This window comes from Muscardinus avellanarius (assembly GCF_963383645.1).
Source record: "Muscardinus avellanarius genome assembly, chromosome: 13".
NCBI lineage: Eukaryota > Metazoa > Chordata > Mammalia > Rodentia > Gliridae > Muscardinus > Muscardinus avellanarius.
In genome coordinates, this window is record NC_137799.1 from 53,538,170 (window position 1) to 53,565,656 (window position 27,487).

General features: G+C 35.9%; 1 protein-coding gene across 1 annotated transcript in view; it reads left to right on the top strand.

The window, feature by feature from the left end:
- MLLT3 (MLLT3 super elongation complex subunit) overlaps positions 1 to 27,487 on the top strand; it is a gene marked incomplete at both ends in the record, with an annotated part of 295,725 nt that overhangs the window by 182,704 nt on the left and 85,534 nt on the right. Inside the window, 1 exon segment of the mRNA XM_080709523.1 lies at positions 6,693 to 6,836. Within this exon segment, the coding sequence (XP_080565649.1) occupies positions 6,693 to 6,836 (144 nt within the window).

Genomic DNA, 27,487 nt, shown 5'->3' on the forward strand with positions numbered 1-27,487 from the left:
ATGTTTTTAAATCTCTTGGGTATAGTACAGTAATTCGACATTTAACTTTCTGAGGAATTACTAAACTGTTTTCCAAAATAACTATACCACTTTACATTTCCAGCAGCAATACATGAAGGTTCTAATTTCTCCAACACCCATTACTTTCCATTTTTTAAATTATAGTAATCCTACTGGGTATAAAATATCTCATTTTGGTTTTGATTTGTACATCTCTGATAACTAATGATGCTAAAAATCTTTTTGCATGCTTATTGTTCATTTGTGAATGTTCTTTGTAGAAATATTCAGATAAGTGTGTTTTTAATTTAAGTGGTTATGTTTATAAAAAGGAAATCAGAGTCTGTCTCTTCTTCACCATTTCTTCCTTTTAATATCTTGGAAATAATGAAAATTATATGCTGAATTTCTTCCCTCTTGTAACTTCTTCATATCCAGTGTTTTAATTTCATCTAGGTTTTGGTTAAACCATAGGCAGAAGCTGGGCCTCTAGGCCAAAAAAGTCCCGTCTCAAAGAAATTAGGGGCTAGGCAACTGCAGTCTCTTGTGGGAAGGCTAACTCTATGGCTATGGGTAAACCACTCTCCCACCACCTAATTTAATTTGGCAGTCCACTGGCCTCAGTTCGAAAAAATGCTGTGGTGAAGTATTTGCTCTTCTGTTTCGTTTTGAACTTTTTTGGTCATTGTCATAAGTTCTCAGTTGAGCAGATAAACCTATTTTCTGAATTGTCAACCTTCTTGCTTTAAACAAATAACTTGATAGAATTTTTCCATATGCAAGATTTACAGAGAGAACAAATGAAGTATGAAGTGCTACCTTTCAGACACACTCACAAACATGCAGGCACGCGTACACGCGCACACATGGAGTCTTCTGGATGCTCGTGAAACAGAAAAGAAAAGAGATTCTAATGAAAACACTTAGAGTGGCTGGCTTTTACAGATGTAAGCACATTCACTTCATGAGAGATTTTAGTTCTTAAAATATGAAGACTCTTCATATCCCACATGGGATGGTCTTTGGAGCATTATATAATAGATGCTTAGCTTAAACATTAGTGAATAGATCTTTTCCATATAGTATCCAAATTAGTTTTCTTTAATTTTCTAGTTTTTGGTTTTAAGATTTCATATGTAATAATTCTTGCTATTTTTACACCAAAATACATATTTCATACTTTGTAATATAAAATGTTATTAGGGTATACCTAATTGACTATGTGTAAAGATGTGGATCCATAAATGATGACTTAACTATACATAGAATTAAGTACCAAGCAATATTTAATAAGCCTCAAATAATGATGATAACTTAATAGTTGCAGAAGCAGAAGTAAATATGTGTGTACAAGTATACATGTACACACCCATGTGTATATGTGGTTATGATATTATTTATGTTTTTTTTTTTGGTGGTACTGGGGTTCCTGGAAGCCCAGCTACACTCCCACGGGCTATACTCCCAGACCTATTTTATACTTTTTTATGTGGAAACAGGGTCTCTTAAGCCAGTGGGGCTGGCTTCGAACCTGTGCGATTCTCCTGTCTCCGCCTCCCAAGTGCGGGGATTATAAGCGTGCTCCACCACACCCGGCTATGTATGTTTTTTAAACCATTGAAAAGAGTGGTTCTGCATGGTGGAGCACACTTGTAATACCAGTATTTGGGAGGCTGAGACAGGAGGATCCAGGTTTGCAGCCAGCCTTAGCTACTTAATGAGGCCCTCCGTAACTTAGTAAGACCCTGTTTCAAAATGAAGAATAAAAAACTGGACTGAGGGTGTAGCTCGGAGGTAGAATGCCATGGGGTGCAATGCCTACTGCCACAAAAAGAAAAGAAATGAGTAAATAATGTGGAAGCACACATGTGAATCAATAGCACAAGAATTTAAGGGCATTGGTTACTAGAAAAGAAAGATGGAGAAGTACATATGCATAAAACTGTGTTCTTTTAAGAAAGAGGTAAAACAAATTTGGTGGAAGAGTTAGCATCTGTTTAATCTCAGTGGAGGGTACACAGATACAATATTTTAAATACTTTTTATATATGTTATTTTATTTTGTGGTCCTGAGGATGGAACCCAGGGGCATTCTACCTTCAGCTTATACTCCTAGACCTATTTTAAAAAATATTTTATTTGGAAACAGGGTCTCACTCAGTTACTGAGACTCTCACTATGCTGCTGAGGTTGGCTTCAAACCTGCTATCCTCCTGTTTCAGCTTCCCAAACGCGGGGATTACAAGCATGCACCACCATGCCTGGCTATATGTTATCTTTAATAAAAACTAAATTCTTGCTTTGTTACATTTATCCTTTTGAGTGTCATAGAAATCAGACTTTTGCCGGGCATGGTGGTGCACGCTTGTAATCCCAGAGCTTGGGAGGAGGAGACAGGAGGATTGTGCAGGTTCGAAGTTAGCCGCGTTGGCTTAAGAGACCCTGTTTCCAAAATAAAAATATAAAAATGGGTCTGGGAGTGTAGCCCGGAGGTAGAAGGGCTTCCAGGAACCCCAGTACCACAAAAAAAAAAAAAAAAGAAAGAAAGAAAGAAAGAAAGAAAGAAAGAAAGAAAGAAAGAAAGAAAGAAAGAAATCAATCAGAGTTTTGCTGTATTTCAATCTGGATGGAATTTATTTTATTTTTATTGTAAGAACAAAACATGAGATCTAAGATCTTTTAAGTATGCATGCTGTTGACTATTAGTGCAATGCCATATAGATATTTAGAGCTTATTCATCTTACTTAATTGAAACCTAATGCTGGTTGACTAGTAACTCCTATTCTCCCTATGCCCCCCCCCCAATACACTCAGCCCCTGGTAACTGCCATTTTGGTTTTTTATCTTATGACTTTGATTTTAGATACCTTATATAAGTGGAATCACACAGCACTTGTCTTCTGTGTCTGGTTTATTTCACTTAACATAATGTCCTCGAGGTCTGACTGGATCCATTGTTTCTCTTCCAATTGCAATGATTGATTGGTAAAAATTTAGCAGGTCTAGGCTATTACTCTAAAATGTTTATTTCATTTCTTTTGAGTATTTATCATTTTATTTATTACAGGAATTTATTCTGTCTCAATGACAGTCCATTATAGTAATAGTTTACAAAAGATTGCTCAGCGATTTCCTAGGAGAGGAGAGAACACCGTCCACTTGATGTTGGGAGAGAGCCCTAATACAGCGCATTAGGGCTGTCTTCCGGTCCCCTCCCCATCCTCCTGCTTGCTCTGCTTCTCTAATGAGCTTGTCTTCAGCTTTGCTCATTTGTTTGTGCTCTCAGAGTCAAGAGGGCTAGTGGAGTGTCAGTCCTTCTCTTGAGTTTGTGTGTGTTTATTCTGCCTTATTTTATATGTGTGCTCAACAAAACCAGCCTATCTACAAGAGTCATGTGTGTTTGAAAAACTCAAAACCAACAGGCACACTGAAACATAATCGATTGTGGCACTTTAGGTTTGAAAGGATTCCCAGCTTCTCTCTTTAAGTCTGTTCTCAGAAAAAGCACACGAGCAAATGTCAAGGACTGAAACGTGTGCATTGCGCGAGGGGCACCCACGTGATGTTGCCCACACTGGAGTTCCACCTTTAGGAAACACAGTAGTTTTATGTTGAGAACAAATGCATGCTTTCTTATTTGAACTTTGAAGAAGAATGTTTTTTTGAGGAGCAGAGATTGAGATAATATTTGATGTCTGTTCTCTAAAAGAAGTATTCAGCTGGCCAGAACACAAGTTTTTGGGTATTTTTTCCTTACTAAAAAAATGAAGGAAGGAAAGGAGGGATGGAGGAAGGATGAGAATTAGAGAGAGTAGGAGTGGGGGATTGTAGGAAGGAGGGAGAGAGGGATGAGGGGAAGGGAAAAGAAAGGAAATCTTTAAAAGAAAATTATACTTGGGACTCATAGTCTTATCTTTTTGCAGTCCTTACCTTAGATTCATTGAAAAATGTTTTTGTTTGAAACTATCGAGGGGTATAAAGTTATATTATTACCTCATTATCTTTCTGCTACTAATTAGTTGTAGTTATCATTTAGTTTTTTTCTTTAAAAAGGTATGTAGAAGTATATGTTATTCTGAAAATTATAGGGGGATAAATATCTACACATCTAAGTTTTATTTCTTGGATTCCTTTTAATGATTATCTGGTATAGCTTTGTCATATTTCCCCCCATGAATTTGCATAGATAGAATATGTCAATGTAGATATTGGCTGGGGCAAGGTATTACATACTTGTCTATTTTTTCTGTGACTTGTCTTTAATCCAATTAGCAGTATGCCTTTCCAGGTCAGAATTTTTAAACATCTGAATGTTATTCCACGGTAATAATGCAAATTATTCTTTATTCTTTGATATTGTAAACAATGCTACATAAACATTTGCTCTCATATCTGAATATTTCTGTGGAAGAGATTCTTAGAAGTAGAATTATTGGGCTAAACATTGTTAGCACTGAGTATGTTGATAGATACGGCCAAAAGATCTTATAAGAGCCTTTACCAATTTACACTCCCAATTACAAAGCAGAAAACTGCTCTCCTTTTTAGTCAATTCTAAGGTTATATTGACTGTTTTACAACTTATGGGATCGATAAGACAAAAATGTTCGTATGTTGATTACATTAATAGAGATATGCTGTAAGAGAGATATCTAATTTGGTTTGTGTTGGGAAGTTACAAAGACTTTTCAAAAGAGCTTGCTAAATTTAGCTGGTTCTTAAAATGATGAGTTACATTATCCAGGCAAAGGAGGGGCATACGCTGGGAGGGAAGACACTTCGGCCTGGAGAGTACTATGTGCGAAAGGCAGAATTAATGTGGTAATATGAAGCATGGGTGAACATTCTGCAAGCAGAGATTATAGTAAGAGAAAAAAAGGAATTCTAGGGAAGGTGGTAAGACAATGCTGGCTTCCAAGGAAGTGGGATTATATGATAAAACATTAGTCAAGAGGCTTCCTTTTTTTACTTTCAAACAATTTATTTTTAGTTGATACATGATAAATCGTTATATATTGATAGAGTACAGATTGATACTTCCATGCATGCATACAATGTGTGATGGCAAGTCAGGGAAATTTGCATAAGTATCCAATCTAACATTCATTCTTTCCTTGTGTTAGGAACATTTCAAATCCTTTCTTCTACCTATTTTGAAATATACAGTAAGTCATCACTAACTAGAATCATATTGCTATAGGACACTGGAACTTATTTCTCTTATCTATTCTGTGATCTTGTAGCTGCTATCCATGCTGTCCTTTTTTTCTTCTTTTTCCACTATAACCTCAAAACCAATAAAATACCTAGGAATAAACCTAACCCAAGATGTAAAAGACCTCTACAACAAAAACTATAAAACATTAAAGAAAGAAATTGAAGAGGCTTCTTTTAATCAATGAAAAGATAACTTTTTTTGTTGTTGTTAGAAAAATCACTGTCATTGTGAGCAGGAGAGTGAAGCAGATTCCAACAGGGAGGAGACTAGTGAGGGAGGAAGGGCCAGGGAGGAAGAGTCAGTGTTCAAGTGACTAGAGAACAGGGAGAGGCCTGAGAGTTCCTATGGAGAAATACCGAATAGAACTGGGAGGAAATCTGAGGGCGGTGAGTGAGGGATCACAGAGCAGAGGATGACTTTTGCGTATTTTCACCTTGGCAAGCAGTTAGGATTGGTGTTTGCTAAGATACCGACTGGGAGAAAGGACTGGACGTGATAACGTTAAGGTAATGTAGGGTTTGGTTGCTGTGGGTCGGTCTCTGGAACACTCGCAAGGGGCAGTGGAGTGAGGGCTTTAGTGAGAGAGAGAGAGGTGAGGGAGCCCCTGTCCCCTGGGGTGGAACTGACTCCTGTGAATGGGTATCACCTTCCTGGGAAACCTGCAGAAAGATAAAGGACATTTAAAGGTCAATAGGAAAGAAAAGGAGGCTGGGAAAAAGACCAGTTAACTATGAGGAAAGCCAGAAGAAAATGGCATCTGATAAGAAAGGGGAGGAGCTTGTTTCCTGGCCAACTGGGGAGTCCTGGAAGGGGAGTGGGGAAGTGTATGGAGACTATGCATAGGGGAAGTTGGGATAAGGAGATGGAAACATGGATTTGTAGTAGGCAATGCCTGAGAGCTTGAGGTGCCAAGACTTTTGAGTCAGACGACCTGGGTTCAAATTACTTTATTGTATCTCATTTGTCATACAACAACCAAATCGAACACACAACTGTCCCAGAGGAGGGCTGGTTGTGAGAATTAAATAAGATAACGATTCCAATACATATTAGTTCTCATTATGATCTGCGGTCTTCATTTCACATTGGATATTTAAAAATCAGTGTATAGAGAGGGAAAAATGTTCAGCCAACTACATAAATGGCTTAAAAGAGCACACGGCAGCCTTCGACGATGGGTGTAGACTTAGAGGGTCAGTTGGGTGACTGTGTTGAGAGTGTCACACCACTTGAGAGAATGTGGGAAAGATGATGAGATTACTTTTGATTTTCTTCTAATGCAAGAAACTAATTAATCATGTATTTTCTTTTTGCTTTATATGTAACTCCATAAAATTTTTTGCACTACTTTGACACCACAGCTATTCAGCATCTAAAACTTTTCCTTAGGAAGATTGGATTACTGCATTTAAGATTTCTATTTTGCCTGTTTTGCTTCAATATATATAAATATATATTTATTTTATCCTTTAGGAAGAACCTAAGAAAGTTCGCTTTGATTATGACTTATTCCTGCATCTTGAAGGCCATCCACCAGTGAATCACCTCCGCTGTGAAAAGCTAACTTTCAACAACCCCACTGAGGATTTTAGAAGAAAGTTGCTGAAGGCAGGAGGGGTAAGTGGCATTAACTTGTAAAAAGCCTTCTTCCTATTAAAAGGAAAGATGAAACCGTTTTGTTAGTGTGCTAAGAAGTATAATAATGTCTTGAGAGAGGTAAAATAAATGAAGTACCTTAATGGTTTAGCCATGGACTCAGGTTTGAAAATAAGTAGGCAAACAATATTTTAAGTGGGTATGAATCTGAAATTATGTTGGTTAGAACATATATGGAGAACCTAGGGAGAAAAAGGATCATAAAAGGAACTCTAGACAAAGAAGGAAATCCTATAAAGGAGCAAATAAAGTGACCTGACTGAGGGTACATGATGTACATTCACAAACATATCAAAGTCAATCAGTAAACCAAACATGAGAACGAGGGAGGAGGGAGGAAATGGGGTGGGAATTGGGGAAGGGCTAAATAAGTGATAATTGCATGTGTGCCTCTACCATTTTGTTCCCCATTAAGATGATGACTACATTGAGGTAATAATAATAATAATAATAATAATAATAATAAAGAACAGCCTTGCTGGGCATGGTGGTGCACGTTTGTAATTCCAGCATTTGGGAGGCTAAGACAGGAAGATCTCAGTTCACAGACCTCTTGCAACTCAGTGAGGCCTTGTTTCAAAATAAACAATAGAAAACAGGGCTGGAGGTGTAGCTCAGAGGCAGAAGGCCCCTGGGTTCCATCTCCAGTACCATTAAAAAAAGAGAGAGAGAGAGAGAAAGAGCTTTATGATCTATGCATTTAAAATCTATTTTGATAAATGCCCCAAACAAGGAACTATGAACTATCCTCAGTTACAGAAAGAACAACATCTAAACTTCGTTATATTAGTTTATAGAAACTTTTGGAAAATGTTAGAAATATTAAAATGATATAAAAGGAGTTATTGTTCAATTTTATTTTCTTTGTGTGTGCTGGGGAATCACACCCTGAGCCAAGTGTGTGCTGGATAAGTGCCTACCAGTGAGTGACACACCCAGCCCCTGTTCAAGTGTTCTACACAAACATAATTAATAGAAAAGGCGTATTCACTCATATATGCTTGCATAATTTACACATTTTTGTTTAAATGGAATAAAAAAGTAAATGATTTATTTTTTAAGATAAGGATAACAAAGGTATAGTTAATTTTGCCCTTGTGATTTGGCTTATCTGGATAGATTGTTAGTTGGAGTTTGGAATGTTTTCTTGCAGCCAAGTCAGCTATACAGATAAACATTATTGATTAGTCCATATGTACTTTAAAATGGATATCTTTTGGACCACCACCTCTACTTCAGATGAACTTCCTTTGTCATCTTATGTGGGAAGTTCAAACCCTTTCTAATTTTGAATTTTTTTTTTTTTTTTTTACTGTAGGATCTTCCTCACTTGGTTTTTTTTGGAATGTTTTTGCATTGTTTTATACTCATGAAATTATCATTTTCTGTAAGCATGTGTGTAGACCATAACCTAGAAGATACTTCTCTTCACTAATAAACTCTGCCTGAGGACTTTATAAGGAAGGAGTTGAGTTTTAATGTGGCACAAAAATTCTTTCCCTGCTAGGCATGGTGGCGCCTACCTGTAATCCCGAGGCAGGAGGACTGCAAGTTCAAAGCCGATTGGGTCAACTTAGCAAGACCCTAACTCAAAATAAAACTGGCTGGGGTTTAGCCCAGGCGTACAGCACCTTTTGGCTCATCCTCAGTAATGAATAATAAAAAACTAATATTTCCCTTATGTTCATAGACAGCCACTCTCAGAAGAACATCAGGAAAGCTATGTCATGAGAATATTGCTCATGTGTATAATTGTGTGAACCATTGGGTTATATGGACCCTGTTTGTTTTTGAGTACTGTTTTGCCAGGCTCTTGTCCTTTTAATTGACTTACCCACAGGCATATGATATACTGCAAGTACTTTTATTGTGCTTCATTCCTTACGGAACTCTATGTCAGTAGATTTACTGGTTAAATGGGTACTGGTGGGTGGGCCAGTTTGGGAAATGCAGCGCCATTATGAGTATTCTATGGGAAAATGCATCTTCATAAAGAAATGGTCTGTAACACAAATCATTTTTTTTTTTGGCACTAGAGACTGAATCCAGGGGCATTTCACCCCATCTCTATTTTATCTTTTATTTTAAAACAGTCTTGATAGGTTACTGAGGCTATCCTCAAACCTATTCTGTTTCAGCCTCCCAAGTACTAGGAGTATAAGCAGGCACCACCATTTTACAATTGGGGATTTATTATATACTAATTGAGGGAGCTGTTTGAAAAAAAAATGACCCTATTTTTTTCCTTTAATAGCTATTAAGTGCTAATGCTGTCTGTTTACCTATGGCTATGTCTTTAACAATCACTTGGTCCATTTTTAAAATTTTAATCACCCTCATTATTATTATTATTGTTATTATTGTTGTTGTTGTTATTTTTAACATGGTGGCATTTCATGCTTCTGGTTATCTCCCTGGGCTATATTGTTAAGGTAGTAGGTAGCTGTAGTATGTGAATTATGGGACTTGAGTACATTAAGCTTCTGATAAGTGTAGGGAAAAGTAAATACAATACAAGAACTTTTTAAAACAACCACTTAGTCCTGGAGTACTCGTGGGTTGCTTGTGAGCAGGAGGGGAGGTGAGAGGTCAGTGATAATGCAGCCAGTGCTGCACCACGTCCTGATAAGGCCCCTCCCCCTGTTTCTCCTCTTTTGCTCCACTTGGTTTTTATCTCAGAATGATCCTCCTTAATGTCCAACTTCCCTTCTTTGTGTTTCTTTAAGCATTATTTGAATCCCATCGACATTTTCCTATTAGACTTCCATTGTGTCTTGACAGCTATAAGATAATGAGTTTCAACTTTGAGATATTTCAGCTGCATATTATCTGACATATTTTATAAGTACTTTAGGGGGATGATTGCAATGAATTTTGTAGTAAATTTTTTTTAGGAATTTATTTAAAGTCATAGCAATGTCAGTGATTCTGTCCATTTCATCTGGGAAGATTAAAGTTACCTTCTGTGGAAAGGCATTCAATAGGCTCTAAGCTTTTTTTCTGGCTCATCTAGATTTTTGACATATTATTTTTATTCACCATTTAAACACCATTGCCTTAGTATTAATGTAGCCTAGCTTATTGCGAGGTATTGCTAATTTTCCAGTAATTCTTATTTTATTAGAAATCTTCTATTCATGACTGTGTCTCTTCAGAAAAACTTTTTATTTTTAATTGGATGTTCTTTGGGAGAATGAAGGGTGCTATTTTCCTTATACCTAACTATGCTACACATTATCTGTGTGTGGAATAGATGTCTGTGTACTATTTTTAACAGAAAACAATTTGAACTTCTCTTCCTATGCTTATGTACAATCATTATGTGTCTCTTGAGGAATGAGTGTAGTAAATATCTGGCTTGGGCTTCTTTTCTTTCATTTTTTTTCTTTCAGTCTAAAGGTACAGAGTTCTATTAAAAATTGAGCTTGACTTTCTAAAAGATCAGAAAGGTTGTTTTTAGAGCTGGCAGCATCTTAGTAAAAATATTTTTCAGCTCTTAGAGAGAAATGATTCCAAAGAACTTTTGCCAAAAGAAACTTGAAAAGTTGCAGATTTAGTTTTCTACTTTGTCATCTATAAACCTATAGCGATATGGCAATTTTTTCCTTCCGTATTTCTTTTTGAATGTAATAACTTTTTAAAATAGTTATAAAGAAATCTTGACATACTTCTTCCTTGAAAAAAATGTTCTAAAAAGTCTAAAGCCAGTAGAAGACAGGGCATTATTACAATCAGAGCAGAAATCAATGAAAGTAGAAAATAAAAAAAGTATAGAAAATCAACAAAAGAAAAGCTGGTTTCTCAAGAAATATTCACTACAAGGTCTACAAAGGTCTGCTGACTACAAAAATAGATTATCGTTTTTCTTTCACGGTATTATTCTTTTCAGTTTCCTAGACTTCGCACCTACAAATGCCACCACTTCAGTCATTACGCTCTCATGTATTCAACAAGCATTTCTTATCCACCTCCCATGTATCAGCATCAGGGGTGTGCGATACGAAGACTTTGTCCTCAGGAAGTTCACTGCCTCTAGCCAGGTGCAGTGGGGCACTCCTGTTATCCTAGTCCTGGGGAGGCTGAGATAGAAGGATCGCAGGTTGGAGAACAGCCTCAGTCAGTAGTGAGATTCTCACCAATCTAGTGAGACCCTGCTTCAAAATAAAAATAAAATAGGGCTGGAGGTGTAGCTTGGTGGTAGAACAACCCTGAGTTCAATTCCTAGCAACACACACACATGCATACACACACACACACACACACACACACACATTAATGATAATAATAAAATAAATTAAAAATGCATTGCCTGCTACAAAAGACAAGCATATAAAAAAAAGAAAAGCTGGTTTCTCAAAAAAAAAAAAATAGACAAGATAGATACCACTAGCTAATGTAACCAAAAGAAAGAATCAATCCAAATTATAAAAATAAGAGATAAAAAACGAGACATTATTACTGACATTGTGGAATTCCAGAGGATTATCAGAAACTACTTTGAAAAACTATACTCCAATAAAGTGGAAAATCTTGAAGAAAATTATATATATATATATATATATATATATATATATATATATAACTTTCCTAAATTGAGTCAAGAAGAAAATGTAAAATCTAAACTAATCAACAACAATCAAAGAGATTGATGCAGCCATAAAGAGCATACCATCAAAAACACAAAAACAAAAAACCAGGACCAGCTGGTTTCCCAAGTGAATTTGTAAAACCTTATAGAAGAGCTAATACCAGTACTACTCAGTCTAGTCCATGAAATAAAAAGCACCTCTCCCAAATACATTCTATGAAGCCAACATATCATTAATACCCAAACCAAATAAAGACAGTTCAAGAAAAGAAAACTATAGGCCTATATCATTGATTAACATAGACATAAGACTGCTAAACAAAATAATAGCAATGTGCATTCAAAACCACATCAAGAAAATTATACACCATAATCAAGTTGGGTTCATCCCAGGGATGCAAAGCAATATACTAAAAAAAAAAAAAAAAAAAAAAAAAATCCATGTAATTAACCATATAAACAGAATAAATACAAAAAATCACATGATTATTTTAATAGACACTGAACAAGCATTCTATAAAAATCCAACGCCGATTCATGCTAAAAGCACTGTGAAGAATTGGAATAGAAGGAACATACCTCAACATCATAAAGGCAATATACAATAGGCCCACAGCCAATATCAGATTAAATGGGTGAAACCGTAAAAACAGGAACAAGACAAGGATGTCCATTATTACCACTTCTTCTCAATATAGTGCTTGAAACTCTAGCCAGAGCAGTAATTCAAGAGTTGGAAATCAAAGAGGTACAGATAGGAAAAGAAGAACTAAAATGATTTCTATTTGCAGATGATATGATACTATACTTAGAAGACCCAACATACTCAACCAAAAGGCTTATAGAACTAATCAGCTAATCCAGCAAATTCTCTGGATACAAAATCAATTTTAAAGAATCAGAAGCTTTCCTATATGCCAGCCATAAATCCACTGAAAAAGAAATCCAGAAAACATTTCCACTCACATATCTCACAAAAAATAAAATACTTAGGAATAAACCTAACCAAGTAGGAAAAAGTCCTCTACAAGGAAAATTATAAAACATTGGAAAAAAATTTAAGAAGACCTTAGGATATGGAAAGATCTTTCATGCTCTTGAGTAGGCAGAATAGATATCATCAAAATAGCTATTCTTCCAAAAGTGATCTATAGATTCAACAAAATACCCATTAAATTACCAAGGCCATTCCTCACAAACATAGAAAAATCAGTCCTCAAATTCATTTGGAACAACAAAAACTCAGAATAGCCAAAATAGTCTCAGCAACAAGAACCATGTAGGAGATATTACAAAACTTGATTTCAAAGTATAACACAAAGTCATAGTAATAAAAACAGCATGGTATTGGCACAAAAACAAGACACAGAGACCAGTAGAGAAGAATAGAAGACTCAGAAACAAATCTACACACTTACAGCCAATTAATTTTTGACCAAGGGACCAAACACATACACTGGAAAAAGATAGCCTGCTCGACAAATGGTGTTGACAAAACTGGTTAACCATATGCAGAAAAGTGGAAATAATCCCCAATTTCTTACCCTGCACAAGATTCAATTCAAGATGGATCAAAGACCTGAAATCAGACCAGAGACTTTGTAGCTCCTTGAAGAGGGCATAGGTCCAACATTTCAGCACATAGTCACAGGTAAAAACTTTCTCAACAAGACCCCAAAAGCACAAGAAACTAAAAGGCAGATCAATGCGTGGGATTGCATTAAACTGAGGAGTTTCTGTTCAGCAATGGAAACTATCAAGAACCTCAACAGAGAGCCAACAGAATGGGAGAAGATTTTTGGCAACTACTCTTCTGATAGAGGGTTAATATCTAGAATATACAGCAAACTTGGGAAACTCAACACTAAGAAAACAAATCAATCAGAAATAGGCACGTGAACAAAATAGACACTTCACAAAAAAAGAATTCAAGTGGCCAATAAATATATGAAAAAATGTTCAACATCATTAGCAATCAGAGAGATGCAAATCAAAACTACCCTGAGATTCTACTTAAACCAAATTAGAATGGCAGTCATTCAAGACACAAACAACAACAAATGCTGGTGAAGTTGGAGAAGAGGGAACTCTAATATATTGTCGGTGGGATTGCAAATTAGTGCAACCACTTTGGAAAATAGAATGGAGAATCTTCAGAAGAATGGGAATGAACCTACCATATGATCTAGCAATACCACTTCTGGGTATCTAACCAAAAGAATGGAAACCAAACTACCAAATAAATGCATGTGCATCTATCTTCATTGCCCCACAATTCACAATTGGCAATTATGAAACCAGCCAAGATGTCTATTAATAGATGAATGGATTACAAACTATGGGATATGTACATAATGGAATTTTACTTAGCCATAAAAAAGAACAAAATCATGTAATTTGTAGGGAATTGGATGGATCTGGAGAACATTATGCTAAGTGAGATTAGTCAGTCACAAAAAGTAAGAAATCGATGCTTTCCCTAATAATTGGAAGCTAGGGAAAAAAGAATCATTGGAGGAACTCTAGACAAAGAAGAAGAAACCATAGATGAACAAATAAGGTGACCTAACTGAGGATGATAGGAGGGGGGGAAGAGGGAAATTCTCTGATGCACATGATGTACATTCACAAACATAGCAAAGCAATCACTGAGTTGAACATGAGAAAGAAGGAGGGTGGAGGAAATGGGATGGGAATTGGGTAAGATAATTGGGTGATGTGTGCATGTATGCCTCTACCATCTTGTACCCTACTAAGATGTATGACTATAATGTAGCAATAAAAGAAAAAAAAAGAAATGTACCTTGTGATCTTCATTGAATAGTTCCCTAAGATAAATGTTATATTTGCTTCAAAGTTGGGGAGGGATCTTCTGGGGGCCAGCCAGATGCATTTGGAATTAAGCATCATTTTCTGAGAATATTGGAATATAGAATTGTTATTATGGTTTTTGTAAGATCTTGAGATAATTTTCTCTAGAGACCTCATTTGTAGTTTTCTGGTGAAATCATGGATTTCGTTTAAGATCTAGCCCCTGTCAGACCTTAAGGAAAAAACAGAGGGTAGGAGTCAGAAAATGGAAAGGAACAACTTCAGAGCCTCTTTAAAAGGTTATTTATATTTATTACTATATGCATTTGTTATCTATATACGTATAATTCACAGTTTTTACATTTTTACTATACTATTATTAAGAGATTTTCTTTATTTTAAAACATTTTTTTATTGGAAGGGAACAATGAGCAATAAACTTTGGAGGGCAAGACTTGATATAATCTAATTTGTTCTTGAATTTTAAGCAGAGGGATCAGGTATACACTGTGGAGAAAAATCCCTTTATCCTGATGAGGTATTCCCATTTTTTCCATTCAAAAAGGAAATGAAGGAAGGACTGATGAATCCCTTTGTATCAATTTATTCTCACATTATGCTGATCAGGATATTAGCATTAAAAGTCTGTGTGATTTTGATAGATGTCTCTCTCTGTTCGCGCATCACCGTCTTAAGAGCCAGAATTAAATTGTATTGAAAGATGGTGTGGAAAAGTTTCCTATCCATTACTCCAAGACATTGGATTGAAAAAAGATGAGCTTTTCCCTCTGGGTATTGGCAAGGCAAAAAATTATATTAACTATTGTGTGTCATATAACTAAAATTAATAATTCAAGTAACTGGTCTTTACATTCCTGATTAGATGGGAGCATTATCCACTTGATAGCCACTTGAGTCTTGCAGATTTAGGTGAAAACTTCATCTCTATTATATTCTAGTTGGGTTTGACTGGAAAAGTTATTACATCTTTTTGGATCTTGGCTCATCAGCTTTGAAATGGACATGATGGTATTTTCCACGTAGGGGATGTGTAGCCATAGTGTGTAGCAAATAGTATATTACCTAACACCTCGGTTTTTTTTCCCTTGATTACTCGTTTAGAAGGTAAACAGATGCTAGCTGGGTGCAGTGGTAGGCACTTGTAATATTAGTTCTTGAGAGGCTGAGATAGGAGAATTGCAAGTTTGAGGCCAAACTCAGCAACTTAGTGAGACCTAGTTTCAGAATTTAAAAAATAATAAAAGGGCTGGGGTTATAGATCAGAGACTGAACAACCTTGTGTTTAACCCTCAATACCAAAATAAATAAGTAAATAAGAAGATAAACAAATGCTTGACTATCTGCATTAAACATTTAAAGGTGTGGTGACAAATATTTGTTATTTAGTATATGCTACTCAGCACTTACTCACTGGAAAACATATTTAGTATCAAAATGTGACCAGCACATTGATGGACTTGTAAGAGATTATCTCATGGTATCTTTCTTCAAGGATGATCCACTCTGGGTGTCTGTATTTTGTTTGTATCAAGTATAACTTCAGGTTTCTTTGGAATAACTTTTTTTCTCTCTCTGTACTGGGGATTGAACCCAGGGGCATTCTATCTCTGAGCTACACCTCAGTCCTATTGTTTTATTCTTTATTTTGAAACAGAGTCTCACGAAATTGCAGAAGGCTTCAGGAAGTAGGTGAGGTTGGCTGCAAACCTGTGATCCTCCTATTTTAGCCTTCCCAAGTACTGGGATTACAAGTGTGTGCCATCACACCCAGCTTGGAATAACATTTATTTTTAAGATGTAAGTTCTAATTAGAAAAACTAGTAATTTTTTTCTATTGTTTTTAATTCTAAATTCCTAGCAGATTAATTAAAGGCTTTTGAAAGCTGTGTTCTTTTAGAAAATTTCACGTGTATTATATCCAGCAAGGGAGTTATATCCTTGTGTTTCTATGAAGAAAGCACAAAAGGGGCAAGCATCTTTGGAGAATCGAGTTTATTTTACAGCTGCTCCCCTGGTTTGTTTTTGTTTGTTTGTTTTGGGCCTGGAAATCAAATGGTCTGCCTGGGTTTTCTTCTTCATGGGATGGTGGTAGAACCAGCCTGCCTTCCCTCCCTCCTTCCCTTCCTTCTTCCCTCTCCCTCCTTCCTCCCTTCTTCCCTTCTTCTATCTCTCCACCAGTTCTCTTTCCCTCTCTCAATTAAACAGGGCAAAGTCTAAACATGTTGTTCAGTCTATTTCAGAATCACTGGCAAGCAGTTAATTTTGAGGACTGAAAATTAAAACTAACCACAGCAGTTGTTAAAGCCAGGGCTTCTATAGGCAGAAATCCAATTCCGTTCAGACACCACCTGTTTCAATAGGACATTTCAGACGCCCATTTGGCAAGATTTGCTGAAGACATGGGGAACATGCTTTCAGTCTGTATTAAGTCTGTAGCATAATGCAGTCCTGCTTTTTCAGAGTGACAGTTACATTTATATACGATTTGTTTTTGCAAGAAATAAATTGAAATGATCCTAAAATAGTCCTTGTTATGCAGTGGTCTGCAGTGGACCTCCAACAAGGGGTTTTGGTTATTAAAGGGCTAAAGGGATCTTATGATAAGGAGCTTTCACTAATGCAGCGGTGTCAAGCTGTCTGAATATGGCATTGTATTACAGGGGTCAGTAATGACCTGCATAGGGTACTTTAGTATTTTCTTTGTAGGAGAGTTCAGACCACTTCTGATTTCTAAACTGTACAGATGACATTCTTTCTTGCCCAAATTTCAATTTTTTTATTTTTTATTTATTTATTTGTGTGTGTGTGTGTGTGTGTGTGTGTGGTACTGAGGGTAGAAATCAGGGGCTTTTCTACCTCCAGGCTATACTCCCACACCTATTTTATACTTTATTTGGAAACAGGGTCTCACTAAGTTGTTGAGAGCCTCACTGAGTAGCTGAGGCTGGCTTCGAACCTGTGCGATCCTCCCGTCTCAGCCTTCAAATGCTGGGATTACAAGCATGTGCCACCATGCCCAGCTAATTTTTAATTTTTTGATAAGTAAATACATTATACAAAACGAAACCCAGTAGACCTTTCTATGCCATCAATAATACTGCAGCCAATAATGTTCTAAAGAGTTCATGCACATGAATGAGGATGTGGATAGAATAAATTTCCTAGGAGTAGAATTGTGGTTTCCAAGTCTAAGTGGAATTTAAATTTTTATAGACATTTACAATTTCCCACTGAAGAGGTTCTATACTGTTTTGTTCACATCAACAATATGAGCCTGCCTATTCTGCCTATTTCCCCACCTAGTGATTTATTAAGCACCCCCTCCATCCCTGTCTAGTGGGTGGAAATGGTATCTCATTTTTTATTCCCATTTCTCTTATGAGTGATGAGGAGCAACTTTTCATATGCTTAAAGAGCCATTTTCATTTCCTTTTAAAGACCACATTTTAATGTATTTTAAATTGGAAATATTCTAAGTGTTTCACTTTCGACTTAAATTTATGGGTTCTCTTCCCACATACTTAGATTTGGAAAGGTTACAAAAAGATACGGAAGCCTCTTAAACCAAGGTCTGTGTTTTCAGGCTCTCTTCGATGTGTAACAAATTATGTTCTTAGGAACTGATTTGTCAAGACTTTGGCTTCTAAAAATATAAGTGGCTTTTGTGGCAAACTCATCTCAACAGTGCCCAGAGATGGATAGCTGGCTGCTTATTTTAAAAATGACTCAAAGAAAATAATAGAGAGACAATTATTTTAGTAGCTGTCACTGGACAGCTTCATTGGATTTTTTGATATTTGTTTTGGAACAAGTGTGCTTTTTTTGTTTTGTTTTTTATTTTCATATATAATATCATCCTGTAATTGTCTGCCTTAAAAGACAAAGGAATGCTGCCATTTTTACCACTGGTGATAAAAGGTGATTTATTTAAATGAATGTAAGATCAAACAGTCTGCCTTATTTATTTGGTGGTTTCTCAGAAGTTAATTTCCTGTCATGTTAGATATTTTCTTCTCCTTTCTATGTATTTGGTTGCTCTATTCTCAACTCTGAAAAAGTAAATCATGAAAGTAAAACACACGTGCGCGCGCGCGCGCGCGCGCGCACACACACACACACACACACACACACACACACACACACACGATGAATAGAATGTGATCCTAATTCCAAATGTAACACTGTTCTCATAAATTCTTGTAGAGGAACCATGATCCCTGATAGTAGAAATTTATGTTGTTCAACATATTTAGTGGTTTTATGGTTTAATGTTTTCTGAAAGTCACACACAACTTGATTGCAGGACTGTTAGAGACTTTTGGAGTATGCATCAAAAAATATCTGTGGTATAAAACAATTTTCTTGCTTTTGTTTCTTCTTTCCTTCCCAACGACGTGTTTACTCTTTAGGTAAAGAGGAAAAATAGGGGCTTATTTTTCACTCAGTTCAAAGCTCAAATACTCTTACTGCATAAGCTGAGCAAAGGCTAAAAGAGAAAGAAATGAGGCAGGTAGAGAGATGTCCCCATCGTGTGCTCAGGAACATCTGCTGAGCATTCAGCTGGCCCTTGGGGAAGAGGTGCTTCTTTTCCTCTCTCAGACCTCCCAGGAGTTCAGCTCACGATATATAGGAAGCTCTTAATGAAGTAGCCTTAATTTAGTCTTGAAAGGACTATGAAACCTTGGATATCTGAAAGAAAGTCATCACTCAACCCCATCACTAATTCCACCCCTAGTGCACAAAAAGCCAAGCAAATAAGAAAAGAAGCAAGAAAAATCTTTAAAAGGACCAAAAATCTTAAAAAAGGAAAAAAACAAATCTTAAAAGATGTGAATTTTGAATTTTTAAAGTAAAAAAACAAATAATATTTTTTTTTTTTCCCCTTGGTGGTATTAAGGATTGAATCCATGGACATTCTACCTCTGAGCTACACCTCCAGCTCTGTTTTTTTTTTTTTTTTTTTTTTTTTAATAGGACCTCACTAAGTTGCTGAGACTGGCCTTAAACCTGAAGTCCTTTTGTCTCGCCCTCCTAAGAATTGGGATTATAGGTATGCATCATTTTGATCAGCTTTTCTTTTTAAAATATTGAAGCCAAATTTTACAATATTAAAAATAAAAATTATATTGACTGAGCGCCCCCCCCGCCCCCAGGTCTGGTGGTTCTTTTTGCACTTGTTTCAAAGTTACATGAAGTTTATCTAACAAGCTGGCCTGTTCTCTTACTTTTTGGGGGCTAAGATTATTGCTGAGTAAAGCAGCCACCTGTTCTGATTTCTCTCACCAGATAGCTTACTGGGTTGATACTCTATAATATTATATAGAAGCAACCTTTGGGGTAGGGAAAGGGAAGAAAGGGAAGGGGAGCTGCAATTTGTACTTTTTTGTGTGTGTTCTATAAGTTAAAGAAAACTTGACAGTGATTGGGATCTGAAGGCAGCAGTTAAAAAAAATAAATGTCTGAAACTGTTGAAATAGACATTCAAGGTTCAATTCCAGGGAGAGAAGATAGATGAGAGGTGATTTAATATCATAATCTTTATTACTACAAGGGACACAGCCATGGTGTAATAGGAAGAATGTTTGATTTGCTATCTGAAGGTGCAAATTCAATTCTTGGATCTGCTGCTAATTTACCTTGGGCTTTAGGTTGGTGTAAATCTAAAATAAGCATAATATCCCCTTCTTCCCACTTGAGATTATTAAATAAAATGTGGTACATAGTTAAGCAGTCAGCAAATAATTGTTTTATTTATTGAAATGACCTCTTTTTCTCTACAGATTTATTATGCACTAGGTTAAGCCATGGTTTTTGTTATGTGGAAAAGTGAAAATAAAAGGTTTTCAGTTCAAAGTTTTTACATAATAATAGTGTTATAGAAAGAAGGCATGTTAAGCTTCAAGAAGAAATCTAAAGTCCCCCTGATTTTAAGATAAATATGTGCTAACTTTAGAAAATGAAGACCTTCTAGAAAGGCAGGAAAGAAGAAAATAAATCATTCTCTTCTCCCCTCTGACTGTTAAGCTCCGTCAGCATTCTTCATTGTATTTTGTATGTAGATAAAATCCCACTGAATGTTTATATTTTGCATTTAATGTATTAAACATAAATTGCACAGGTTTTGTTTAAACTATTTGATACCATTTTTATTCTTTAAAAAAATCTCACATCAGAGAGGACTGATGTAAAAATTGTAGTTGGTTAAGAACTTAGTAGTAATACATTCTATGGCTTTTGTTTTTGTTTTCTCTTTTTGACTATCTGCTTTCAAAATTAAAGTATTAGCTTAAGACCTAAACATAATAGCAATATTAAGAAAAAAAATAACTGTTATGTACAAACTTGAGATTTTCTTTAATGGTTTGACAATAAGAATTATTATGGTCGTTTCTTTTTACAACTGCTTGGGCCATAACTGTTCAGTTATTTGTAAATATTTATGCCTCAAAATAGATGATTGTAGGTATTGATTTAGTAACTTGTCTGTCACTGATATTCTCGTCTTTGTCTTCCTTTCCATTTTAGGTTTGTTTAGGGACCTGTGGGTAGTGTGAAATAGTTAAATATAAAAAGGCTGTTAATTGAAAGATTGAATAAAATAAGGATACCTTATTCATAGAACAAACTGGTTCATTCAAGTACAGTTAGAGTATATTGAAGGATACGTAAAAATTTAGTTGACCTTGCAGATTGCAGTTTCAACACAGACGCTTGTTGACTCAGGGATGTATGTAGGTAATGTGGACAGGAGTCCACCTGTCTCATGTCCATGATATCTTTGGGCCAATGAGAAATATGTGCTCCCACCTATCCAAGGTCCATGATGACCCAGTGCAAGGAGCAAGGCATGGCTAGTGGAGCTGAATTCAAGCTAGTCCTCGATCCATTGGCGTGAAATGCTCATTCAGGGTATCAGCAAGGCAACCATTTGCAGTGGCACTACTTACAGGTCCAGAAAACAAGGTGATAGTTCAAGATAGGAGTTATATGGAAGAAATACGCTTTTTTTGAAAATTCATTCTCAGAGTATTCTAGTTTTGAATAGATGTGCCCTTTAAAGGTTTAGTTTGGCCTTTCATTCTGCCACTCGGCTTTGTGCTTTGAGGTTTTGAAACTATTGTCTAACATCCATAGATATCTATGAAGGGCTGCTTTAAGCACAGAGAGCAAGACTGTGCCAAACCAGGGTTTCAAATGCCAGTGACTATGAGACCAGGCTGGCCTCCTGAAAGAACATGGGTACAACTGGAAGACTACACAATGTACTCTTTCGTATAGGGAATTTCACACACATAGCATAGTAGTTTTTTTTTTTTAAGTAAAGATGAAATACAGTGAAATTTTCCTCTCTGATAATTTTCATCCCTCAATACTTTGGCAAAGTGAGCATCATTGAACTCCAGATCAAGACTATTCTAGATCACTAGTCGGTAATAATAATAAAAATATCTTCCGCTATGTTCCTGTATTAAGATGAACTTGATCTGATTTCACTGTTACATGCGTCCCAGGACTAGGACTGGAAATTGAATATTGAATCTTGCTTCCCACATGTTCCTTCTGTATTTTTCCCCCCTAGATTTGTATTCTAACTCCTGATTTAGTTTCTTTTGTCCATCACACCGGTCTCCCAGTGTCAAGTTTCTGGAGCTTCTCTCCCTCAATCCACCATGTCTCCTGGGATCACCTGATATGAATTCTGTTTTTCCTTCTTTTATTATCTTTACAAGATATTTTTGTGATTTGCAATCACATACCCAATTTTGACTTTCATTTTTTTAAATTTTAATTAAGAAAGTGCTACTTAACTTTGTTCTGATTTATCTTTAAGTACCCAATTTTTTTGTTTATATACCCAATTTTGACTTTCATTTTTTAAAATTTTAATTAAGAAAGAGATACTTACCTTTGTTCTGATTTATGTTTAAGTGAAAATACATTGAGGTTAAAGGTGTACATGCATGTACCACAGAGCAGCACAGAACGTGACTGTCTCACAGGTAAACACTGGGTTAAATGCTACACATTATTAATCTGCCTTGAAGGTAGTAATAAACCACTGGAAATTGTTGAGAAGTATAGTAGCTTAATTTATGCTCCATTTTCTTTTCTTTTCTTTTTTTTTTTTTTTGGTGGTACTGGGGGTAGAACTTAGAGGCTTTCTACCTCCAGGCTATACTCCCAGACCTTTTTCTATTTTATTTGGAAACAGGGTCTCACTAAGTTGCTGAGAGCCTCACTAAGTAGCCGAGGCTGGCTTTGAACCTGTGTGATCCTCCTGTCTCAGCCTCCCAAGCGCGGGGATTACAAGCATGCACCACCATGCCAGGCTTGATGCTCCATTTTCTATGCACTTAACCGGATCCTTATGATTCCATGAATGTGGCATAGCAGGTATACAGACAGGCTGAGGAAACAGACTTTTATCAATTGCTGGCCTTGACACTTGATAGATGTATAACTTTTGAATACATTACTACTTTTTTTGTCGTTTGCTCATTTTTAAAATGCATTTGCCAAATATAGAGTAATTGTAAGGATGAGCTAAGGCAACACAGGAGAAACGATTAGCACAATAGCTGCTATCCAGGGAAAACCCATTAACACTATCATTAATACATTTCATTTCTGGATGTATAAGTCAATACTTATTTTCATGGCTGTAAAATGAGCAAGTCACACAGTTTTATAGTTGAGTAGATTCTTTTATATAATGGGTCAAGGTGCTCATTTTACAGATGAGTAAACTCTAAGATTTGAGGTATCAAATCTGAAATGATTGATCTAGCAAGCAATAGCTGAGTCAGTTTTTGTTTACTGTTTCAGATTTTTCTCTGTAGAGTAGTGCAGAACAATGCTAGCTCTTTTGTTTGTTTGTTTGTTTAATGGTGCTGGGTATTGGCCTCATGCATGCTAGACAACAGCTCTGTTGAGCTATACTTTGAGCCCACCGGCTTCCTCTTTCAAATGCAATTAAAAGATAAGGAATTAAAATTGAAACAAATCCCCAGGGCCACTTCTCTTAGTTGTTTTAGTCAATAAAGCACTGTTGTTGCCTGAGCGCCCTTTCTGAACACATTCTGGGTGAACTGCCAGGTGGGCCAGCTCATTTGCTGTTGTCAGCAGAAAGCTCTATTCTTTTGTTTATTGCTTCGTAGACTTGGGTCTCTGTGTAGACTCAAGTTCCCTGTATTTCTCTTGCTTCTGAAAATATAATTTTTGTGGAAAAATGATAACTAGAAAGCTTCCTTCCTTCTGAATTTCTGAATCTGCCATCAACCTATCTGTTGCAGATTGGTTAAGTTTTAAGTTTTCATATTTTGTAAGTTAGAGGCAAGCATAATCTTTGGAGTCTTTTTTTTTTCCCTTCTCATTTAAACATTGAGGACATGCATGACTTTAGAAGTGGTTTTCTTTGGCATTAACCAGCATAAGATAAAGCCCATAATAAAATCAATAAATAACTTTGTAATCTACCAAAAATTTGAAAGTACAGATACAAATAAACCATGAGTATTGGTGATTCTTTGAGTGCCTTAGATATTGAAATACTTGTCCTCGGGGTAGGAAAGTAGGATGGTAATGGGTAGGAAAGTGGGATAGTAATTCACTTTATTAGAATCAGGTCTCTGTGGCTGACTTGCCATATCTTTAGGGCTGACTGCCTTGGCTTCTTGATAGTTAGTACCTTCCCTCATTTATATACACAATCCAGAATCAGGATATACAGGCTAAAAATAATAGAGAATCTTTGCATATAGGACGGGTAGGACAGGCTCGTGAGATGCAAGATATTTTTCAAGTCATGGAAAAACTTCTGGTAGATTTCTACCCTTTTGTCTCTCTTGCTTCATAGATTGAACATCCCTGAACAAAAATGCTTCCTTTTAGCCAGGTGTGGTAGCACACACTTGTAATCCCCACACTTGGGAGGCTGAGACAGGAGGATCGCACAGGTTCAAAGCCAGCCTCAGCTACTTGGTGAGGCTCTCAACAACTTAGTGAGACCCTGTTTCCAAATAAAGTATAAAATAGGATAAAATAGGTCTGGGAGTATAGCCCAGAGGTAGAAAACTCCTGTGTTCCACCCCAGTACCACAAAACAAACAAACAAACAAAAAGCTTCCTTTTACTTCTGAAAAAACAAGTTTGAGAGGACTTTCCAAGAAGTCTTGCCCTACCCCTTCTTGTTTTTATACACTACTCTTCATATTCCCACTTACCTGTGCAGGAAACTCCAATTGCTTAAAAAATTTTTAAATAAATAAGAATTTTCTTCCAAGTAGCAATTTTTTTAAAGCATAGTCTTATCTAGTGGAAATTAAGTACTTTCACTTACAAATATTTGAGTACCTCCTATGGGTAAAATTTAATGCCAGATTCTGGGTATACAATGAAAGAATAATTGAATTTTTAGCTTTCTGTCAAAGTAATTCTTGATCAGTTTACAGGAGATAATAAACTGTTTTCTCAGAGAACTAAGACAATAAAGCCCAGTTTATAGAAGAAGAAAGAGGTTGAGGAGGGGAGGGAGAGAGGAAGAGAGGAAGGAAGGAAAGAATGAAGGAGGGAGGGAAGAAAATAGAAGAGAAAAGAAAGGAAAATTTCTAGCTATTAGTCTGGGGTATCCTAATGTGGTACTTCAGGCATGTGCTTAATGTTGGGGGTTGCCAAATTTTTTTTATTGGACCTTGCCTCCTCTTCCCAACCTAAGCAGGCTAAAGCATCCTACCCGAAAGTCCAAGGATAGTCCAAACTACTATGGTTTTTGTTTTGGAAAGCTAGTCTTTTGTCTAAATGTATTAAGCAAAGTGGAAGTGTGCAACATTACGTGTATCTTCAGCATACTGAAACAAGTAGGGCTGGTATTCCCAAATAAGCTATAGAAAAATTGTTTCCCCATACACCTTTGAAATCATATTATAAGTTCACCATCTTTCTGCAACAGAGATAATATGTTTTAGTTAAGAAGAGGAGAATGAGGAGTTCCAATTCTGTTTTTTGCTTGTTTGTATATGGTAGAAGTACAACATCATTTGATATATTTTTAAAAAAGCAAACCACTGTCTTTTCTTATGTCATGAAAGCCTTGGTTTAGCTGACAAATCTAATTTGTTTAAGGTAGTCTTGGTTCTTTGGGGGAATATATATATATATATATATATATTTCTTTTAGAGGATTATTGTAGAGTTTAGGTCTGTTTAGTACGTTATGAGTCCTTGGAAAGAAAGCCAAGTAGAAAGAATTTCAACAGACTGAGAGGGCCCTTTTGGGACATTCTCTAATTTAGATGCCCTTCTGGGTCCTTTAGCCCACTGTGTATAGGCTTGAGATATGGAGCTCTCCCAAATACCTTATTTACTTCCTAATTTAAAAATCAAAAGTAATCTTAAATTTATAGAAAAGTTGCAAACACAATACAAAAGACTCTTCTTTCTTGAGCCATTTGAGAGTAAATGGCCAATGTAATGTTTCATTGTTTTAGAGTACTTTAGTGTTTATTTCTAGCAGATAAAGATATTCTCCTATATAACGAGACTATAATCATCAACGTCAGGAATTAGCATTGATGCTAAGCCCTCATCCTCAGATTCCATTCAGTTTTTCTAAATTGTTCCAACAATACTCTTTATGGCAAATGGATCCAGTCTAGACTCATGCATAGTGATTCATTGTCATGTCTTAGTTTCTTTTATGTGGGAATAGTTCCTGAGTCTTTATTTTTATGAACTTGAAAAATTTGAAGTCTTCAAGCCAATTATTTAGTAGATGGCCCTCAATTTATGTTTATTAATCCACTGATGAGGCTAGAACCCTCATAGTCCAGTCGCTTTTCAATAGCCCCACCTCTGGACATTGTTGCATTGGATCAAACCTTCAAAACACAGATCTTTGTGGGACATTCAGATCCAAACCAAAAGAGCACCTGTGAAAGGCCAGTCGTTACTGCAGATGCTGAGCGGCTACTGTAGAGAATCAAATTTTAAAAATCAAATGAAAGCTTACACGTAAAGTTATTTATGAAGGACAAAAATAAGTTTGTAAGGCAGCTATTTAAATTTATTTGTTTACACTTATATGTATCTAATAAAAAAGGTGTTGACTTTGTACTTTTTTTAAGCTTGGTAATTTCTTCTGTTAGGACAGCTCTGCTTTGCTTCCATCATAAAGACTATGGTGCCTCACATAGAGCTAACTCTACTTTCAAGGGCAAAGTGGAGTTAGCTAGTAATTTCAAAATGTTCTATTAGCTAACTCCACCCTATAGTTTCATAGTTTCTGTATCTTTGACCTAAGATTTCAGAGAAAATGATCGGACTTCAGTATTTTTTTTATTATACTTTTGGAAGTCAATAATGTCAACAGGATAAGATCAGCAACTTCTTACTATGAATAGAGAAGACCATCTATGTTATATCTTTTTACTCTTATGAACAGTAAATACATAGTGTAAAATAAAACCTTTTTGGTATTACAAAATTATTCAAACACTTATTCTTTTAGCACATATTTGATTGCCTATTCTTTGCCAAGTACCTACCTCATAGTACCTTTAAGATGATTGAGGTGATGTATGTGCTTTGCTCATAACATCTAATAAAAAGTATTTGCTGAATTTGAAAGTGTGTTTTACTATAAGATTCTGACATCAGAAATTTAGAGTTTTTCTTCAAATAAAAATGTTGTTATAATTAATACAATTGAAGATTCCTGGGTACTTCTGCTGTAGGTATAAAAGTCTAGATATTCTAATAAGCATCTTGGTAATTATAATATTGGTTTGTTGACTACATTTAAAGAAATGTTGCTTCAGGTTGTATCCTTCTGAATGTTGGATCAAAGAATACTAACATATTTAGCTTTATATTATTTTCATACTAATCCTAACAAAACTCATATCAGCATGTACAAATTTCGTTGTTTTATTCTCTATCAGATTGTTCATATATAAACATTTAATAGGTGCATAAAATTGGATCTCATCATTATCTTATTTGCATTTCAGTGATTAGTAATGAAGATTAACAGTGGTTGTTTATGTTTCTTTCTCTCTTGAAATGCTTGTCCATGTCTTTGGGTCATTTTTCTATTTGTTAGAAAGCTTTATGTTTTAGAGATATGTCTATTATTGGTTATGATCACTACTGATATATTTTTCTTAATTTCTCCGGTGGCTTTTTTTACTTTATG